Source organism: Penicillium paradoxum (genome assembly GCF_028828445.1).
Source record: "Penicillium paradoxum strain IBT 22861 chromosome Unknown utg000002l_segment0_segment0, whole genome shotgun sequence".
NCBI classification, from domain to species: domain Eukaryota; kingdom Fungi; phylum Ascomycota; class Eurotiomycetes; order Eurotiales; family Aspergillaceae; genus Penicillium; species Penicillium paradoxum.
Window position 1 is genome coordinate 763,742 of NW_026643180.1, and position 19,826 is coordinate 783,567.

General features: G+C 48.2%; 7 protein-coding genes across 7 annotated transcripts; 4 read left to right on the forward strand and 3 right to left on the reverse strand.

The window, feature by feature from the left end:
• Window positions 1-493: 493 nt before the first annotated feature.
• On the reverse strand, window positions 494-3,405 carry N7457_000278 (putative DUF221 domain protein; the record flags this gene model as incomplete). The annotated part of the gene is made up of 2 exons (XM_057171346.1): window positions 494-3,262; window positions 3,319-3,405. The coding sequence occupies 2 exons, from the start codon at window positions 3,403-3,405 to the stop codon at window positions 494-496; spliced, it is 2,856 nt and encodes a 951-aa protein (XP_057035249.1).
• Window positions 3,406-7,236: 3,831 nt separating this feature from the next.
• N7457_000279 (uncharacterized protein) lies at window positions 7,237-8,454 on the reverse strand (the record flags this gene model as incomplete). Its single annotated transcript, XM_057171347.1, has 1 exon — window positions 7,237-8,454. One exon carries the CDS (start codon window positions 8,452-8,454, stop codon window positions 7,237-7,239), a length of 1,218 nt encoding a protein of 405 aa, XP_057035250.1.
• A 1,400-nt stretch (window positions 8,455-9,854) lies between these two features.
• On the forward strand, window positions 9,855-10,109 carry N7457_000280 (uncharacterized protein; the record flags this gene model as incomplete). Its single annotated transcript, XM_057171348.1, has 1 exon — window positions 9,855-10,109. The coding sequence occupies one exon, from the start codon at window positions 9,855-9,857 to the stop codon at window positions 10,107-10,109; it is 255 nt and encodes an 84-aa protein (XP_057035251.1).
• Window positions 10,110-11,049: 940 nt separating this feature from the next.
• Window positions 11,050-12,659, forward strand: N7457_000281 (cytochrome P450; the record flags this gene model as incomplete). Its single annotated transcript, XM_057171349.1, has 6 exons — window positions 11,050-11,181; window positions 11,236-11,476; window positions 11,525-11,643; window positions 11,705-12,375; window positions 12,435-12,492; window positions 12,546-12,659. The coding sequence occupies 6 exons, from the start codon at window positions 11,050-11,052 to the stop codon at window positions 12,657-12,659; spliced, it is 1,335 nt and encodes a 444-aa protein (XP_057035252.1).
• Window positions 12,660-12,851: 192 nt separating this feature from the next.
• Window positions 12,852-14,346, reverse strand: N7457_000282 (acyltransferase family protein; the record flags this gene model as incomplete). Its single annotated transcript, XM_057171350.1, has 3 exons — window positions 12,852-13,540; window positions 13,605-14,223; window positions 14,290-14,346. The coding sequence occupies 3 exons, from the start codon at window positions 14,344-14,346 to the stop codon at window positions 12,852-12,854; spliced, it is 1,365 nt and encodes a 454-aa protein (XP_057035253.1).
• A 913-nt stretch (window positions 14,347-15,259) lies between these two features.
• On the forward strand, window positions 15,260-17,757 carry N7457_000283 (putative GTPase activating protein (Gyp3); the record flags this gene model as incomplete). Its single annotated transcript, XM_057171351.1, has 2 exons — window positions 15,260-15,655; window positions 15,715-17,757. The coding sequence occupies 2 exons, from the start codon at window positions 15,260-15,262 to the stop codon at window positions 17,755-17,757; spliced, it is 2,439 nt and encodes an 812-aa protein (XP_057035254.1).
• Window positions 17,758-18,628: 871 nt separating this feature from the next.
• Window positions 18,629-19,361, forward strand: N7457_000284 (uncharacterized protein; the record flags this gene model as incomplete). The annotated part of the gene is given in 4 exon segments (XM_057171352.1): window positions 18,629-18,772; window positions 18,790-18,961; window positions 18,978-19,133; window positions 19,192-19,361. The coding sequence occupies 4 exon segments, from the start codon at window positions 18,629-18,631 to the stop codon at window positions 19,359-19,361; spliced, it is 642 nt and encodes a 213-aa protein (XP_057035255.1).
• Window positions 19,362-19,826: the final 465 nt, after the last annotated feature.

Consider the following 19,826-nt stretch of genomic DNA (forward strand, 5'->3'; position numbering starts at 1 on the left):
ACGTGAGATATCACAGGATACTGGATGTGGAGAGGCTCATTTGCTACAAGGTATCCAGTTCAACCCAGAGACTTCCTTATTCGGAGCGGATGACTTCTATGTTGTCAGTTCATCTTACACACGAAACCAACTCACCTCATTTGACTCACGTCTAAACCATGTATGTGGGCTGTTCTTGGGAATAGTGTCGCTATCGAGAGCTATTTTAGTACATGAGAACTGTGGAATTCATGAAAAGATTGATACCTCTTCCAAGATTGATTGTAAAGTGTATGGTACATGTATCCAGCACATGTGTACATCCATGGATGTATTTCCAGATGTCGCTGAAGCGAACAATAAAAAAACATATTCAATCGTGACCTTCGTGTGGATAATGTAAAAACGACGCTGATCCCTCCATGATGAAATACTGCTCGCCAAATTAAAGTACAGAAAAGCTTCTATATATGCATGAGGTGTGTTTCGGCTCAACAAGCCAAATGCAAACAAATTACCGTTGGGCACGGTAAGCGTCATAGGAGGTGTATGAAGGCTCGTCGTCCTGGTCAACAGGTCCATAGCCACGGGTCCGCCAGCGATCAATTGGGTTTGTGATATCGCTTTGCGCAGGGACCTGGGCGTGGCTGAGCAGTCGGGATTCGGCCTCGTCTGCGTTTGAGTTGCCACTGTCACCCCGTGAGAGCGGCGTACGGAAGGCCGGGTGGATGAGTCCTGCGTCGGATTCATCGTAGTCATCGTGCATATTCAGGGGGATCCCAGATCGAAGAGATGGTCCTGGTGATGAAGCACGCGATGACCCGGGGGACCAATCGCCTCTTAGAGCACTGCGGGGGGTGTGAGACCGCTCTGTCATCAGGTCCTCGGGTCGACCGTAGATGCCGCCTCCGAACTCGTCTCGGAAGTCTGCTCGGTCCTTGTAGTACGAGAAGTCCAGTTGGCTCTCTGGCACGACCTCGAATGGTGAAGATTTGGCGGACTTGCCAGGTTGAGAAGGGAGCATCGGGTTCATTGCGACGTCTGAGTACTCCCCATTCATCTCTCCTTGATCCAGGCGACCCTGGTAGATTTGCTTCAGTGCTTCGGCAGCCTTGGCATGAACCATTGGCGTAAGGAGTTGTTTGTACAGGGCAGGGTGTCCGAATTTGGCGTTCAGACGTTCGGATGCCTTCTTGTCGGTTTTGTTCACGCCCAATGCCTCAGCATCGGTTAGATTCGCGCGGTTGTAGTACTCGCAGTCGGAATCAAAGGTCTTCATACAATAGATCTTGAATCCAATCATCATGAAAGGCAAGGGAATCACGCAGAAAACCATGGTCCATGTGCCGCTCGACTTGGCAACGAGTGCAATGATCACGTTGGAAAGAATAGTAGCGAAGATCAGGCGATTGAATAAAACTCGCCAAAACGAGCCCCCTGACTCGTTTTTCGTCACAAACACATACATCAGCAAATATTTCTTCAACATAGCATCCAAGCCAAAGTACAAAGCTGTCACCGGCAGTACAATCGGCTGCAATGTAGCGAAACAGAAAGCAACGGTGGCATAAAAGAGGAAGTAGTTGTAGTAACTAGCGTAGTCAAAGGGCGGCGGGGCGGTCCACTCAATGGCTTGTCGGGGTGTCGGTGAGAGGAAGGTTTTGGAGAACCAAACCCACACCATGGTCACAAGCTGAACAAGATCGATGGCGGCGCCGAGATTGCGCTGCAGAAGATATGTAACCCAGAACGGGGACATGGTGCACAACGCGCTCACCAACTTGGCGTACATTCGACTTTCCAAGATAGCTTGCCAAGCGTCTTCATTGTTATTAGTCTTATCAATCACGAACGATACGAAATACCAAGCGACCGAAAAGAGCGAAAAGACAACCAGATTGTTGAAAACGAAGAACGCATAAAGATGCCCAAGAACATGACGCTCTCGAGACGTCTTGGTCTTGCTGCCACCTTGGATAGAAAGTCGACGGAAGATGACCGGAAGTGCCAGATACACGAGCGAGGTTAGAGCAGGCGTCGCAATACCCTGGACAGCGGCCCATACGTTTGGGCTGCCTTCAAGCGACCTCTGGAATGCCGGCCATACTAACCCCAGGTTCGACAAGTTAGACAAAAAAATGGCAATCAGTCCGTTAGGAACAATCCATACAACCGTCAGGCATGTGACCCAAATGAAATTTACTAGTCGCTTCCACTTGCGTGCTGATTTGGAGAGTGGTAAGTTTTCCCAGATAATATCGCTAGGTCGTGGTGCAAGGGCCACAATGGTACCCTCAGGGCGCTTGCGGCGGGCGTTCCATGCGACAGCGTGGGCGTGTTCGATATTGTCCCAACTGGCAAAGCCGTAGGGCATTGCATTCCGGCGATCAATTGATGCCCGCCCATGTTTGATCTCCTCTTCCAGAACACGGATCCGGACTGTTAGATAATCAATCGCGTCCACTTTACCGCCGGGATGTTTGCTGCGTTGATGGCGCGGAGGGCGTACTGTAGGTCTTTTTGCGGGCAGTCGGTCTGGATTCTTGAGATATTTCGCCAAAACGGACTCCAGTTCTCGAACAACCTCCTCATGTTCTTTGATGATGCGGGGCAAGTCTCTGACATTACGGCCAATAGCAGCCCGAGGAAGAGCAGCGGTAGGATTGACCTTATCGGTCAGTCGCAAAATTCCTTCGTCGGTACGACTATTGGAGGGGATATCCGTTAACATCAGGGTTCGGGCATGTAGACTGCGCTGGTATTCGGAGCTTTGGAAATATTGTCTCCGCAAAGTTCGCACGGCGCGGTAGTTTCTCCATAGGAAGAACGCAATGATGAGATCAAAAGCCCAAGCGCATACAACCTGACTCCAGATAGCCATTGGGTTGGTAATGTTGAGGGGCGTCATCATGTTGAAGGCGGAAGACGCCGAGGTATCAGTTGATCCCTTGCTCTGTGTGACATTGACTGGTATCATAACAAGGCAACCGATGATGCTCAGTAGGATGAAAATGTTGCGGCACATCTTTGTAAACCGAAGGAAGATCGCGGCGTCCAGGCCGACAGTCTCGATAAGCTGGGGTTCTCGTGTATTAATGACCGGTTTGACCCAGGCAAAAATGCCCTTGCCAACTGGGGGCGGAGTGTGCTTGAGGTCTGCATGCTTGACTTTGGGTGCATAGACAACCGAGTGACGAGGCCGAACAAGGGAGAAGAGGAGGGCAAGGAGGACTGTGACGCCGATTGAGGTGCCTAGAGAGGCCCAGATGGCGGTGACTGTGAACTAGAGCTTGTTAACGAGAGATGCTCTCTAATCACCTGGAAAGGGGTTGGGCTTACTGCAGAGCGGAATGGATTTGCAATGAGTTCGAGGAAAGTATCTGTCCCTTCGTTGCGAGCATACAAGCTCAGGTGATGCAAATCCATTGCGTCAAGCAAAATGGAGTGGCGATCCGGCACGAACGAGGGGCCGGAAGGGATCAAGAAACTAGCATGAAGAGGAAATCCAAACTAGTTCAGAAATGAGGGGAATTTGAGACACAAATTCTAAATGGAAGACGAGCAAGCGGAGGTGAGACAAAGCTCACGTCTTGGAATGAAAGAAAAAAAGTGGGCTCCAAGGCCTGGACTGTTATTATTAGACTTGGGCCATTGGTCTTTTGATTTAGCGTTGTCGCTGATCACAACCGCTAGGAGAGCAACTAGGAAGAGACCGAGCCACTTTTCGTCAGATGAAGCCCTCATCCTCAGGTAGCTCCCATGGCTCTGGAGATCAGGTTCCGTCAACATAAGTTCTTTGTGGCGCACCGACACGTTTCAGTCCTGTTAGACCCATCTGCAGTCGTATCATTGGCAGCCCATCAGATCATGTCAAGTGGTACGCCAATCAGTCCACAGTACGGAGTAGAGATTCAAGTCTGGAACATTGTAATTGTTCCAGTGACACAGATATGGGGTCATGTAGGTACCGTGTGCCACCCGATCTGAGTGTTTGGCTCCGGGTTCCTGTTTGGGAAGTTTGTTTCCGCGCCTGAGGCCACAGTAGCCTCAGGCATTCTTTTGAAATCATCACCGATGTTGACTTCAATGTCTCAGGCGTCTATTTTTGGCACTCGTGACTGCAGGAATGCCCCTCGCACTAAGATGAACTAAACATCCATCGGGTGATGTATGTACCCCTATTGGACCGCCTCATACAATGATCACATCCACATGATACGGAGTACTCCGTACCATTTTTCGCTTTACTTCGAGGTTTTTGGAATCACACAGTTTGTAGCTCACTATGATTTCATGATAACTAGACATCCAATGATGCAAAACAAAATTATCAACACTCAAGAGGCCTGCCTAGATGGATGGCATACTTGCTAGAATATCGCAGGAGTCCGTCTACGTCATGGGACTAGATCCTAGTTAGCTCAACCTAACAGCATCTCTAACCAGGACAACGAAGAGACTACACAGTACACTCATACTACAGCAGTGTGGGTAGTTCAACATAGTACAGTTCTATAATTTTCTTTGTACGAGGTATCTCAGCTCATACAGTGCTCACCCCGCCACTTACAGAATTGCACGGTGCACATCAATACCTTGCCAAGAGTAAGTGGCTTGTCCGCTCCCTAGTTGCCGAAGATCAACATCCTGCTATACGGAGTACTATCAAGTGATTGACAATCCGATCAGAGTGAACAATATACTATATTTAGGTGTCTCACGTATCTCGGCTTTTGGCGAAGCTGTCAGGGAACTAGTATGCGTGGCAGGACCTCACCGTAATTCTCTCTAGATCCCAGGTCCATGGATACCCAAGCTTCAGGTTATCGCTACTCTTCGTTCGTTTTCCTTACGCTAGTCTACAACATGATGTTCTCCCCGACAAATTTCCGTTATCGACATGCTCGTTTTTAATTTCATGTTTATTGAATGATTGATTCCATGTAGATAGGCTTGGCATAAATGTTATAGTTGTTCCCGATACAATAGAAGATTTTCAAGGGAATAGAGAGTTTCTCTCAGTATCAGGTGAGATAGTTACGATATTTTCAAAATTAGATGTCATATACTATTTGAATATTCTGAGGCAGTCCAATTTCTTCAGTAACCTGTTGGACATAGAGTCATCGCAATATCTCGATCGCCCCGCATTTCGTCCCACACGCCCTAGAGCATATAAACCAGGCGAAAGAGCCCGGCAATTGGTTAATGAAACAAGAAATAAATAATCTCCGAGAAATACACGTATACATACTACATCCAATGCATCATGGCTATTATCTCGGACCCATTGATCTTTGTATCATCACATCTTCCCATCATTCTCCTCATAGTGATCCTGCTCCACTTTACGCGCAACTACCTCAAGCCCGGGGCTTTATCCATTCCCGGGCCTTTTCTGGCCAAAATCACAAATCTATGGAGGTCGATCGACGTCGCCAAGGGGAGCACATACAGTGACTCCGCAAAAGTGTTAACACCCCTTATTCTGCCGGATATACTTTCACCAATCAAACATTAGAGATATCGGGCGGCCTAGCAAATTTGGCAGGCGGTATAACTACCTAGGAAGGCGGTAGCAGAAGGGGTGTTAAAACTTTTGCCGAGTCACTGTAGGTCACACTCTATAAGCTCCACCAACAACACGGAGATTATGTTCGACTGGGGCCCAACGTGGTCAGCGTGCAGAATCTGGATGCATTGAAGATTACTTGCTTTTTAGAGGATGTCCAAGCGAACTCAGGTATCTGTTCATGTGTAGACTTACTTACAATCAAAGTTATTGATATTATGACATGTACGCTGATCGCTTCAAACCAAAGGCGATAGATAGCCTTGCGATCAGGAGGGGGGAGGAAGCTAGACAAATCAGAATATGTCCAAAACGCAATCTCATTTGAAAAGACAGACGGGGACAGACGGGGACAGACGGGGACAGACGGGGACAGAGGGGACAGAGGGGACAAAGGGGACAAAGGGGTGTGCCAGGTGGGGCCATTCAACTCATGACTAAGCATTTAGTTGAACCCTCTTCACACATGTATTGGCTCAGACACCTGGCTTAACGCAACTTGTCTTAGCGTGCTGCGGCGGGTACATCAGGTCTATGTTCTGTTGTCCCTGGTGAAATGCTGCTTACCCACTACTCCCACCCCAACGACCTACTACGCCCAAGCAACTCCACATAATACAATAAATCCACGTTTTATACATAAAATTGCGCGTCGAGGAAATGCCATCAACACAATGTCCACAGCTCAATTCGGCTCAATCCAGTCCATGGGATAAAGCTACTTTCGATGCCATGAACCATCTTCATCCGGTATTTCACAATTGGCGCGAGCCAAAGCCCTTCCAACCTATAAATTGCTGCAGGTAACGAAACTTTTCGTGCCCTGCCTTCAAGAAGCCACTTTTTATTTTACTGGGGGCCGAACCCCCTTAAGGCTGGCCATGTCCGTTCTTCCCCCGCGGGTAAAGGCTTTTAGCCAGTTGCCGATATACTATTGTTTCTTGGTTTGACAGTTCGATGGGTTGAAAGGTACTGCGACACGTCAATTAGGCTGGAGACGATAGGCAAGGAAAGATCATTCACATTTTGCGATTAGCTTTGTAAATTTCAAATTGAACACAACCGAGGTCAGGAATGCCTTGTCTATAGTTCATGTCGAGTACAACGTGGAAATGTCCCGTAGGAGGAATTTGGGGTATTTCATAATGAACGAAATGTTTGTTTTGCGAAATTTCGTTTTTCGCGTAACCAAAAGACAAGAAATTACACACCTCTGAACCACACCAAGTCCCCCCGTTCCTAGCACCCTATTAACGTGCCGGCTGAGGCTGTCTGCCCTCGGAAAGCCACGGCTCGCCCCTTCACTGTAATTACACCGTTCAAATGGACAGTAGAGAGGAACAAAGCCATCCACCATTTTGGGGTGCTTTGCCTTACGGTGTCGACCCAGGTCCTTCTTTTTCTTTTAGTGCAAACGCCATTCCACAGTCATTAACAATACATTTGAACGGTCTCGTATGTCGCTTGGTATGTCGACTCGGGCTTGGTAAGCTAATTTCTTCTAAGATAATGCAAGATGTAATGGGAAGCGTGTTTATAACCTACTTGAGCGTGTTGTTTAGAAAGGCCATCCATCGATCAGCAAGCTCCTGCACATGGTAACGTGCTCTATTTTGTACTTCTGCTATCAGACCAATGGCTGTTCCAAATCCGAACTAACAAGGCAATATTTCAGTCATCAGCGACTACATGCTATTTTCGGCTTTCTTCAACCTCCTTTGTGGTGGCCTTTCCCATCGAAAGCAGTATTGCCCCTTCTCTAGTGCAATGCGTCTTGAACGCACACCCGTTCGCCAGACAGGTTCTCCTTCCTCTGTCATACCCAGCTCAAAGGGCACATTGTAGTCTGGAGGGGTGGGAAGATCCGGCCATGTAAGTCGCTTGGGTGGATTGGGATCTTGTTCTATCGCTCCATCGGCTCTCGATGCTACCCATTCATTCAGAAACTCGCGAAACCTTGACACATCAGAGTCTAGTTCACAATGACATGTCCATTCAGTAGTCTGCACCATGTCTTTGTTTCGTTCCCAGTGAGGAATGCTCGTAAAGTACGTATCGTTAGTGATGATCTCGTACAAGGTGAAGACAACACCAGACACATCGTCTCGACCATCCATTAGGCCGTCTTGGCCATTGGCGGCCCAATCAAAGTCGAACAGAATAATCTTGTCTGTTTCGGGGTCGACAAGCAAATTCCGCGGTGCAATGTCTTGATGTACGATCCCCATATCTAGGTTTAGGAAATCCACCAGCTGAGTAAGCTGCCGTAGCCATTCAAATCGGAAAGGCCTTTTCGGTTTTGCCTCTGCTAGTGTCCCGCCCGGGATGTACTTTGTTGTGAATCCGATGACTCGAGACTCCACGTCCTCGAGAACAATGCGGTCAAACGGTATTATATTAGGATGTGGTGGTAGTTTGCTGAGCAGGTTCATCTCCTTCCAAGACATTTGTAGTCTTCGGGGCATGCCTAAAGGGTTGAATTTGAATGCGACCCTGTGACCATCATACGATGAGAGATCGACACCTGGTCCGAGCCGATCGAGCTCTTGCAGTTGGGAGAAATAGATGGTTGGGCAATCTGTGAGTGATTGGCAAAGAGATAAGGGGATATAACCAATAAAGAGTGTATCATCTTCTTCCGGGTCTGTTGAGACTCCAGTGAGAAGCCCGTCATCGTTGACTGTGATAGAACGAACCTCTGGCGAGAGGTAATCGGCAAACTGTGCAAGGACTGAGGTTTCAACATCTTCTCCAGGTGGAAAAAGCTTCGCAGTCCCTTTGACTTTGATCCATCGCAGCTGATCCCAATCCCAGACGTTGCAGTGGGTTTCGGTCGCAGGGCTCTCACTTGGGCCAAAATAGCCTTGGCCCTCTGAGAAGAATCTTTCATGAGGCTCGATCATGGCAAAATATCAATGAGAATATTGCTTGATACACGTATGCTGTTGGTGTGGATGAGTCAACCGTGGTTGTCCTGCGAAGGGGACTTTTATATTCAAACGGAACTTGGAACTGCGGTGTAAATAGGCAGAACATGTTCAGTTCCATGGCGCTTATTAGTGACGTTGGTAGCCTATTCAAAGCGCGTACTTGTCAATCAAATTAGACCTGTAGGTTTATCAACGACCCACCAAGAACCTATGGCCCCATATATTACTATTACACATGCAATACAGGAAAGAAAGCTCTGTAATATGGTGTACAGTGACGGTCCATAAGTTTGAGCACTCCTATTCTGACGGCATTATTTCCACCAATAAAATCTTTACAATTATTGCCAGTATGACAATATAAAACTATTAAAGTAGGCGGTATGGTATTTTATGAAGGCGGTAGTCGAAGGGATGCCCAAACTTATGGACCGTAGCTGTATATTGTGTTTAACTTTTTTTGCGGGTTTTGAATCCGGAGCTTGATAGGCAACATATGAGCTGAAATATCAGGATGCAGCCAGCAGTGAATGCACGCAGTGCGGGTACACGGACAGAGCCAATCAAATGTAGTGTGATTCGCACGGACCCACTATTCTTTGATATTAATGTTACGAACACGTGATCTCCTAGTACATTAGTCTAGCTAGCTTTCCCTCTTCTTCCTTTTCTCTCTCTACGCACAATACAAGATTTTCCAGTCCACTCCTTTTTATGAGTAGTCGTACAGGATCATCTCTATCAATTAAACCCCAACCCGTGACTTGAGAGAGGTCTAACTGAGACCGTGAAGCGCCAATGGCGCGTTTCGCAATCTTTGAAGCGGAGATTGTGATTGGTGTAAGCGTGGTCTCGAACTTATATTTGTGCCTTTTGAACCGTAACTGGAGAAAACCCGTGAATCCTTCGTTACTGAAACCTAGGAAACCCTAGTATTGTTTGTCGGCGGCTAACGAGAGATTATGAGTGGCTACGAACAAGTTCCTTTCCCGATATGATGCTTGGTGGTTGAATCACGCTCGACTACGTATACTTGTAAATCCCATCATTGGCGGACCTCAAACCCGAAAGAGTATATGTGGTCTGCGATACGTGGCAGCGGCAGCCATGTGCGATGTGAGATCGGAGATGTCACAAATCCAGCCAGGGTGTCCAAATCAATAGTGAAGTGTGATAGAAGGTCATGGCTACGCTTAATCCTCGGCAGCTATAATATATACATATATCTAGCACATCCAGACGGATTTTCCCTTTTTCTGATTGTCTTGTTTCTCGACTTGAAGTCTTTCCCTCCATTGATATTTTCTTTATCCACAACACCTTGATCATTCTACTTACTACCTTTTGTGCCTCACAACTCTTTGCCAAACATCATGCCCGACATCGCACCAGGGGATATCTACACCGATGTTCAGACTAGACTAGTCAACAGTGCTAGTAACCCTAACAACTGCTTCTGCGGTTGGTATGTCTACTACTCTAGTGTCTGCACCCATGTATACCAGGAGATGCCAGTCCACTGCGGAGCCAGGACCACTAAATCTGGGAAAAGTGGGTTCTGCGTCACGCCAACCCCGAAGAACAATGTCGGGGCAGTGAAGATCAATGTCAAGTGTCGTACTTGTTGATATCAAACACGCCAGTGAGTAATATGATATTCCGCTTATACCGTTCGTACTGAACCTATCATCTTAGCTTTCATTTGATCCCAGAAGGCCATCAGTTAGAGACCGGTGGTTGGGGGAAGAGGCCAGGGGTAGGAATTGGACGAGAATCGGCGGAAAGGGACGGTCGACTGGCCTGTCAAATTCATTTGCGCCATTTTATCGGAGGCCCAATTTCTGAATGCAAGTGTTGTTTGCACCCTAGGAAGTTACTTCGGAAGCCAACCTCTTTTCATGGCTGTAGCAACAAGGACCAAGGCAGCGATTTGAATTATTCTTTATTTTAACGCCTACAGTAGCGCCCATCATCGCCTTCTTATTGTATTGAGCAGACGCTCACTGCATTTGGTTGTTTTAGCCATTTGTAAGATAGTTACCTTTTTCTTATCTCAACATTGTTCACGGGGTTTGAAGCAAACAGTTGTTTGTATTTACTCTTTTGCAAGGATCTACAACTATGTTGCCTAGCCTCCTACCAACGAGGATAAGCATGCTTCGATTTCCGCGACGGGAATTGTTCTAGTACGAAACATAAGAGCATTATGCAGGAATGCACCTTTACCTCGTTGATATAGTAAGGTAATGGGGTATACCGCGTCGTTTAATTCGAGTATGACATGAGTGATCCCCGAATTGGGTGCTTCATCCACCAGACCCGATGGGGCCTCTCACGAACTGCCTATTCTTCTGTGGTGCAAAAGGTAACGAGGGGTACAATTGCATAAACTAACTTGAAGTACTAAAAGAAAATTTAGCAGATACTAGAGGATGTCGTTCAACACAAGGCATTAACAAGTTCTCGCAGGGTTGCCCTTGGTTGCTGCCAACAGTGTGGAGACTGGCACTTGGCATACCACTGGTCTCCTCCGTCCCGCAAAAGTTCAGCCACACGGAATGGTCTCCAATGGAATCATCTGTCAACCTGAAAAAGTGGTCTACTGTTTCGAAGATCTACCAGTCCGATGGTCGGCTAAAAACAGCAAGGTCTTATCTAGACGGGTGTTACCTATATAGTATCAATAAAGGGTATCAAAAGGTAAGATTCATGCGAGAGGGAAGAGGTGTCTTCTTATTTACTGACACGTTCCAGACAAATTTCTACTGTGTTCAGCAGCAGTTGGTGAAGGGCAGGCCAACACCTACACTTTTCACTACTACGGATGAGAACTTCCATGCTGCTATCAAAAGGCCTGTTTCCTCTGCCTATTCCATGAGTACTCTGATTGAATTTGAGCCATTCGTCGACAGGACCATCCAGACTTTCTTTGAGAAATTGGATACATTTGTTGTCACGAAGAAAGTCTGCGATATTGCTACTTGGCTACAATATTGTAAATAGGCGTATCCAACTTCACGAGAGCATACTTACCCGTTAATAGATGCGTTTGATGTTATCGGAGAACTGACATTTAGCAAGCCTCTTGGATTCCTCGAGAAGGGTGCCGACGTGGATGGAATCATCGTTGCATTAGAACGCATGCTTGATTACTTCGGGAAGGTCCGCTTTTTATTTTCATCCAATTTTTTCTTTGTTGGGGGCTAATGAACGTTATTTTCAGATCGGTCAGATGCCATGGCTTGACTACGTTTTCATAAAGAACCCCTTGAAAGGTCTTTTTAGAGGAGGCTCAAGAGGAGCTATCGCTCGCTTTGCACGCGCACGAGTTGATGAAAGATTGAAGGAGATGAACATTTCAACAAGTAACTCACGACAGAAGGATTTTCTTACTCGCTTCCTGGAAGCAAAGACGGAACACCCGAATGTTGTCGACGATAATCAGGTATTCTCATACACAGTCAGCAATATGAATGCTGGCTCAGATACAACCGCGATTTCTCTACGAGCAATTTTATACTACATTCTCAAGCACCCTCTAGTACATGCAAAGCTAAACACAGAGCTCAATCTCGCCTTGGAAGAGCGTCAGATCTCGTTGCCCGTGTCGTGGAAGCAAAGTCAGGAGCAACTCCCTTATCTCGACGCAGTCATTAAAGAGGCTTTGCGGCTACATCCAGCCGTGGGACTAATGCTTGAACGAGTTGACCCAGCTGACGGTCTTCAGCTTCCTGGTGGTCCATTTCTACCGGCGGGGACGATAGTCGGTGTGAATCCATGGATTATACACCGCCATCCTGCCTTTGGGGAGGATGTGGAATCCTTTGTGCCCGAACGTTGGCTCAAGATGGGTGATGAGTCCGAGTCTGAATTTTATGTGCGGAAGCAGAAGATGTTACGAGCGACTTTCACACTTGGGGCTGGTCCGAGGACTTGTATTGGTACCTAGGTAGGAACATCAGCCTGCTGGAGATATATAAGTTGATCCCAACACTGTTTCTGAACTATGAGGTGAGAATTGGGTTCCATACATGGAATTTATTTCGTCTAAAACAATTGTTTAGATCGAATTAAATGATCCGAGTGCTGAACGGAACCTTGTTAATGCTTGGTTTGTGAGGCAGAAACATATGGATGTGAAGCTGGCGCATATCAGTGGGATGAGCCTCAGGAGATAGCGACATGATCAAGGATTGGCTGAAAACCCAAGACAAGTCACTCGACTTGACCAAAGATACGGACATATGTGATATATAAATTCAATTTCCAATCTTATAAAACAAGGCGATCTTTCATTCGATGCATCAGGTCATAGCTCTATTAAATACTGAAGGTGGCACCCGCAAGTCCAACCAACACAAATTCAAAATCTATACATATAGTTCCTTGACCGTGGTAGTCGGTAATGTCTCATCTTTTTCTTTGGGAGACCACATCGCAGTCTTACCCCAAGAGCGAGAGAATCTCTCAAACGAAGCTGTAAACGCACCGATCCTCGGTTCGACGTGTTTTGCCCACTGTTGGACAACGAAGAGTAGAAAAGCGAAAAACACAACCAGAACGATCCCAAGCCGGAACGAGTTCGGTGTTGGAATATATGACGCCGGGTCAGGGGTTCCATCGGCTCTATAAGATGGCTCAAAATCAAGCGACATAGGCAGATAAAGTAGATAGACTAGAACGGATCGCATCAAAGGTCCGTGGATGAGATAGAGCGGAAAGCTGATAGACCCCAACCATAGCAGCGCGGGGTGAGAGAGCGACCGTCGGATAAACGGAGAAAGCATCACGCCAAAGCAGATCATCTGCGCGCCAAGGCCGGCGTAAAAACGGCTCACATTGGCACCGCTCGGGAAGATAATTTGGGCAAGGGATGTCAGTTGGGCAGACCATCCGGTTTGCTCGGCATATTGGTCGGGATAGGAGCAGAGATAGAGACCGAGAGTTACGAGTCCATAGGGTAGGATTTTGAAAAATAAGCGTGGTCGAAGCGCTGTGAGGTTGTAGAAGGATAATTCCGCGAGTATCATACCAGCGAAAATGTTGATACCAACAATACCTGTACATGTGTCCGTTAGCCTTGAATTTAGTTAGATAGGATCGAAATATTATGTCCAACATACTATCCAGGGTCGCCCAGCTATAGGCATATAAAACCATCTGCGCACAAACGCGGAAGAGTGGCGTGGTGTTCACCAAAGCCAGCAGGGTCATGAACACATAGAGAGAGCCACGGAAAAGATGTACCAATGCCCATTGCGGTTGGTCATAAGCATTTTCCCCATAGATCCAAGTCCCCGCCACCTGTTGCACCAGATCTGCGATCGCAGTGCTCAGAGATGGGCTTGGCTTGGGACTTGTCGCTCTTAGCCAATATGCATCTACCCTTCTACCCAATTGGAAGACACCTAATTGACATAGAGCCCAGGCCAGAACTGTCACTAAGGCAGCGGGGACAACCAACCTCCCCTTGCGCCGGAATGCCCCGCTCGAGAGTGCCTCGAGCGCCTCGGAGATAGCTCCTCGCCGCGCTAGTTGCAGCGGTTTCAGGGCATTCACAAAGCCGAGCAGCACGACAAAAATGGCCACCCACGCCTGGCCTTGTATGACCAGTCTCAAGAACGGGCGCTGAAACAAAATAGAGTTTCCCGTCTCCGCAAAAGATGGTGGGACTAGATATGTCGCAAAAGACAGACAGGTATGGCTTGCGACCACAAAAAGAGCGGCAATTCCTCGGAGACCCTATAGATAGATCACACCAGTAAGCGACAGTCCCACGACATGTGGGGAATCCAAAATAATGCCTACATCTGCCCAACTACTGGGGCGAGGGGGAGATGAGTGTTTCGGGTCGACAATGGTCATCTTAGGCAAACGGGCTCATTGCTGGTTACTGATCACTAGTATAATGCAGCTGCAGCTCCCCCGACACATATACATCAGCACGCCGGGCAATCATGTCTTGTTCCGGCCATTATAGTCATTGCGAGGAATTACAGTTAGAATACGAAAGCGTAAATGTGATCAATGTGCGATCGAATTGGGAGCGTTGACAGTTCTCTGTGGTCGTCCGAAGACGGCGCATTCCACACCAGATGCTGGATCAGGTAGGGTGATAGTGCTCCCTCCTGCGGTGCTGCGTAGGGAGCAGGACAAGAAAAGAAAAGGAAAGGAAAGGAGGAAAGGCGAACGAAAGAGATTAAAGCGCTCCCAAAAAGAAATTCAGGGGTCAATGATATTGTTCGAGAATCACGGAGTATAAGTCCCTGATCGGCGATGCAGCCGCAGTTCCGTCGATTCCGACCTGTCGATTCTCATGGGATCATACAACCCAGGCATACGAACCGATGAACAATGCCAACAAAACCGGACTCTGAACAAGACATTTGCAACGGCTAATAGTACCACTTTAGAATTCTGAAACCACCATTTATATTACTGTCGAAGCCCGTTCCCGGTTTGCCCCTTTGTCTATATTACGTCACCTGACACTAGACCCGATCAGGGAGTGTTGATTTTGTTTCACTCGACTGCGCCCTTCTTTTCTTTTTCCTACAGTCCTCTGGCAGGCTGTTCCCCCGAATTTGGTATCATCTCACCTTTTGTCTTTCGTTTCGATCCCAATTCGCCATTCATTCTCGCCCCTCGGGACTCCCTTTTGTGTTGACATTCCCCACTGCCGATATCCGATATCCGAATCTTCATGGTCCTCGCTCGATAGCCTCCCGTCAACCACGATAACAAATGTCCAGCGGGAACTGGGTGCGACATCGTGGCCATGGTCACAGAAAACGTAAACCCTCGATATCTGCCACCCTCGGCTGATTTCGACCTTTCCGGCCGGCGCAGAGTCCCTCCCCCACGACTGGAGCCATTGGCAATCGATTCAAGAACCGCACATTCTGGCCCTAGACCCTCGCCTCGTACTCATTCCCCGCTGCACCATCGCCCGCGCTCTCCCCTCCCGCGGGCTCACAATCCCCATGACTACCCGTGGCCTCCCACTCCACCGCACCAGGGTCCCCCACAGGCCGCGAGGGGCGACTGGAACCCCCGAGATCTGCCGGTCGCCATCCACTATACGCCCCACAACCTGACAACCATCCACCGAACTGGGCCGCGCGAAATGGTGAATCTGAACGGCCGGCTCATCGGAAGGCTCTGCCCGCTCGAGGTGGACTCCGCATATCCATGTCAACATCCAGGTTGCACAATAGACGTCCAAGGACACAGGAATCCATGGAGCATCGCTCACAGGAACAAAACCACCAAGGACTGCCTTTTCCGCGCTATCCGATCAATGGTACCCATGGTACCGGCGATGATAATGTTGTCCGATCAAGCGTCAATTCATCCGAGACCGGGCGCTCTAGCATCGAGCAAACTAGCGGAACAGAGCGCAGCAGTGTCTTGACAAAGAGTAGTTCAATTACCGATCTATCGCCTGATACCCCTGACGCGCCTTTTGGGTTGGACAATGGTATGAGTGTAGACGATGCGATCTCTATGTATCTCGATGGCTTCAGCGACGTGACCGAAGAGCCTGGCTCGCCCAAATCTCACTCGGGGAGCAAAGCACCATCAATCACACCTCCGCCCTCACGCGATGCCAACCTAGATGAAGTGCACGCGCTGGACTTCCCGTCGTTGAACGACGTTTCTTCAATACCCCCCTCATCAGAATCTACCACGCAGAAAGACAAACGGCTAGATTCGCTGTTCCTTCCTAACTACACTTATTCCGAATCCGCACCGATAGCATCTATTCTCCCAGATTCTCCGCCAGATTCTACTCCATTGGAATCTGGAGCGTCGGAATCTCCACCAGAGCATGAACCGTCAAACCCTTTGACAGATTCTGCACCACTTGACCTCACCCCGTCAGTATCACCGGAAGCTGAAGCTGAGGCGGAACCGGAAGCGCCCAATGTGCATACTACCCCCCAACGACAGCCCACGAAAAAAGTATTTCTTCCCGGATTAGTACCTCCGCCACTGCTTCCTGGAAATGGTCTGCGAGACGATTATGGATTCCGCAAAGCGACACAATATGTGACCTTGGATGATTATGAGGCCTGGAAGGGATCTTACTCCCACCACGTGGTGCAACGCAGAGCCAAATGGTGTGAAATGCTCAAGGAACACGGGTTACCCACTTCAGAGCCCACCCATTTTCCACCGCAGTCTTCGAAGGTCAAGCGATTTGTTCGCAAAGGAATTCCTCCAGAGTTCCGAGGTGCGGCCTGGTTCTATTATGCCGGCGGGTACGAGCTTTTGAACCGGAATCTTGGCCAGTATGATCAACTTGTGGCGAGCGCTATGAAATCGCCGAGTAATGATGACAAGGAGCACATTGAACGTGATCTCCACCGCACCTTCCCCGACAATATCCATTTCAAACCAGAAGGAGCTGCGAAAACACAGCATTCGGGAAGCAGCAACCCAACTTACTGTAATATCACTACAGAGACGCAGATGATTCAGTCTTTACGTCGGGTTTTGTATGCGTATGCGCTGCATAACCCAAAAATCGGATACACACAGTCTCTGAATTTCATTACTGGAATGCTTCTCCTGTTCCTACCCGAGGAAAAGGCATTTTGGATGTTGCACATTATCGCAGCAGACTACTTGCCAGGAACCCATGAGATCAGCTTAGAGGGTGCAAACATCGACCTCTGGATTCTCATGGTCCTGCTCAGGGACACCATGCCAGGCATCTATTCTAAGATTGCGTGCATGGGAGGAACTCCAGCTGGACGAGGCAAAATGCCTCCCTTGACTGTGAACTCGCGGTTGCCGGATATCACTCTGGGCCTGACCAACTGGCTTATGTCGGTTTTCATCGGAACTCTACCTCTAGAAACAACCCTGCGAGTCTGGGATGTATTTTTCTATGAGGGCTCAAAGACGTTCTTCCGCGTCTCTTTGGCAATCTTCAAAGCATGCGAAAAGGATATTCTCGGCGTGACCGACCCCATGGAGGCATTCCAAATCGTCCAAACCGTCCCCAAGAAACTATTAGATGCCAACACGTTAATGGATGAATGTTTCGTCCGTCGACACCGGGTCGGTCAAGGACGTATCGAAGAGCTCCGAGCTCAACGCCGGACGGCTGTCCGCGAAGAAAAGCTGCGACGATCAGTGGCCTTCAGCAAAGGCCAGCTCCATTCTGGGACGGACGATTTCACCGGCCGAGCCCGTACACCAGTTCCGGGCATCGAGCACCGGGTCGTCGGGGGCTGGCGTAACTTGAAACAACATGCATTCCGATAAGCGAATCATCATGCTGACGTTCATAGGGGATGTCTTTCCTCAGACAAAGACCCCCTGTGTCGGCTCATTAATGTCTGTAATCATAATTGTGAAGTTGGCATGGGTTAGCGAGGGCAGACTTCTGCCTGCATTTTCTGCCTGCATTAAAGGCGTCTTGGCTTCGAAAGGCGAAGAGGGGGCATCGAGCATTTATGGCATTTTATGTTCCTGCATTTGTATATATGGAGTAGAAATTGAAAATTTAACAAGGATTTATGCCAAGCAGGCAACCGACTTGGCAGATCTCAAACTTGAAGCAATTTCAGTATCGGCGCAGTAAAATGACAATACCGGAGCCAGGCGAATGATTCGTCGGAGCCTGCGAAGGTGTGTTAGGTAGTCCTGACTCCTCAGGGTCGGTTTCGATTGAAATTGGATCTGCTAAATACGCATGAGCCTAATCTGGCTGAAAACTAGCATACCTGAATTTGCATGAGACTTTAACAGGGGTCTGATTAAGGTGCCTGGGTCCAATCTTGAACGTAGTCAAAACGAAGCTTTCATCTACTCGGCCGCATTAGCCTTGGAATATTTTCTAGTCTTTCCCTAGATATGCTCTTCCCTTCTCAATATTGATACTGTAGGAATAGTTTCCACCACGAACTATAATCTGAAATATAGTGACGACCTCTGGGCAGGGTCAATAGCAGTCCCAACACAGGCATATCCAAACAGCAAATTTGATTTGAACTGAAACCGATCCCTGAGGACTATACACCTTCGCAGGAATTCCTCTTCGAAACCTCTCATCTCGGGCTTTTCGAATGCTGGATCTGGATCTCCTGTAGCCACTCAGAGTGTCTAGGTATAACTATCACACTAGAAACATGGCATGGGCTCCGTTGTGGAGCGAGATTCGGCATCCAGGTTCCGAGCCTCAATTGGATGTGCACTGCGGAGTACTCAGTTCCCGGATGGGATCAATAAGGCCTGGGAGCATAGAAGCAACCTGGCCTTCTGGTTTGGGGTCTCTATCGTAAAATTATCCCCCAGGATTGTGTCCAGTTTGGTGGTCATATCAACTTCATCGAAGCCCAAAACATGATGTATGTAGCACAACATACAGCGATTCCTGTGCCCAAGGTGTTCGCCTCTTATACATGCGGTCTCATTAATCGTGACTACAGCGATTACGGCAGCTTTTACGATACTTACATCTTCATGAGTCTCATTCCATGCAGCCTGGGACACTCCTGATCTCCCCAGCAAATCCGACATTTCAAAACAACTCAAGACCGATGTCGAGGAGATGCATGGCTTGAATGATGAGGGATATATCGGCTCTATAAATCATGACTCTCTTACGGATCGCAGTCTCCCAACTTCTGACAATAAAGGTACAAATTAGATACCTCTGCATACGACTCTACCTAGGCTAATAACTTTCCTTTTCAGGCCCCTTCAACTCTGAGCAGGGTTTCAATACTGCTGTGATTGATCTCAATTCAAAGAAAGCCGCACAACACCATATCTATAATTTCCTCCCATGGGATGCTTCCCCCACAACCCCACGTTGGTATCCCGAATGGGCACGGGAGGCAAATCCCGCTTCTGCACGCGATTAGTGGCCGCGACGAGCCGATTGTGAGAGACTTATTGGAAGATGGGGCTATTTATCCCAATGAGCGAGATTCTCAAGGCAGAATTGATATTCTTTTACGCAGAAGGTGGGGGATCTGCGCATGCTGCAGTTACCCCTTGCGGCCCAGCAAGTAGATCTTACAGCACAAGACACAGAAATCTGGAGTACTGTGCACTGGAATAATTAGGGAAGATACTTCATAGAGGTGGTTTGGAGGAGATCGGTATGCAATTGATTTTGTGCCTAGGTACTTATTTGAATGGAATGGCAATGTTGTGCTCTTCATGAACGTCGATGAGGTGGAGACGGTGGACCTGTACCTGGTGCCAGGTTCCTGAACCCTAAGTCTCCTGCCGAATACTTCACCCTCCCGTCCCTCCCGTAGATACGCCTCAAGATGACCCCGATTTATGGCTAATTGTAAAAGGTCCTGTGAATGTTCGACCGG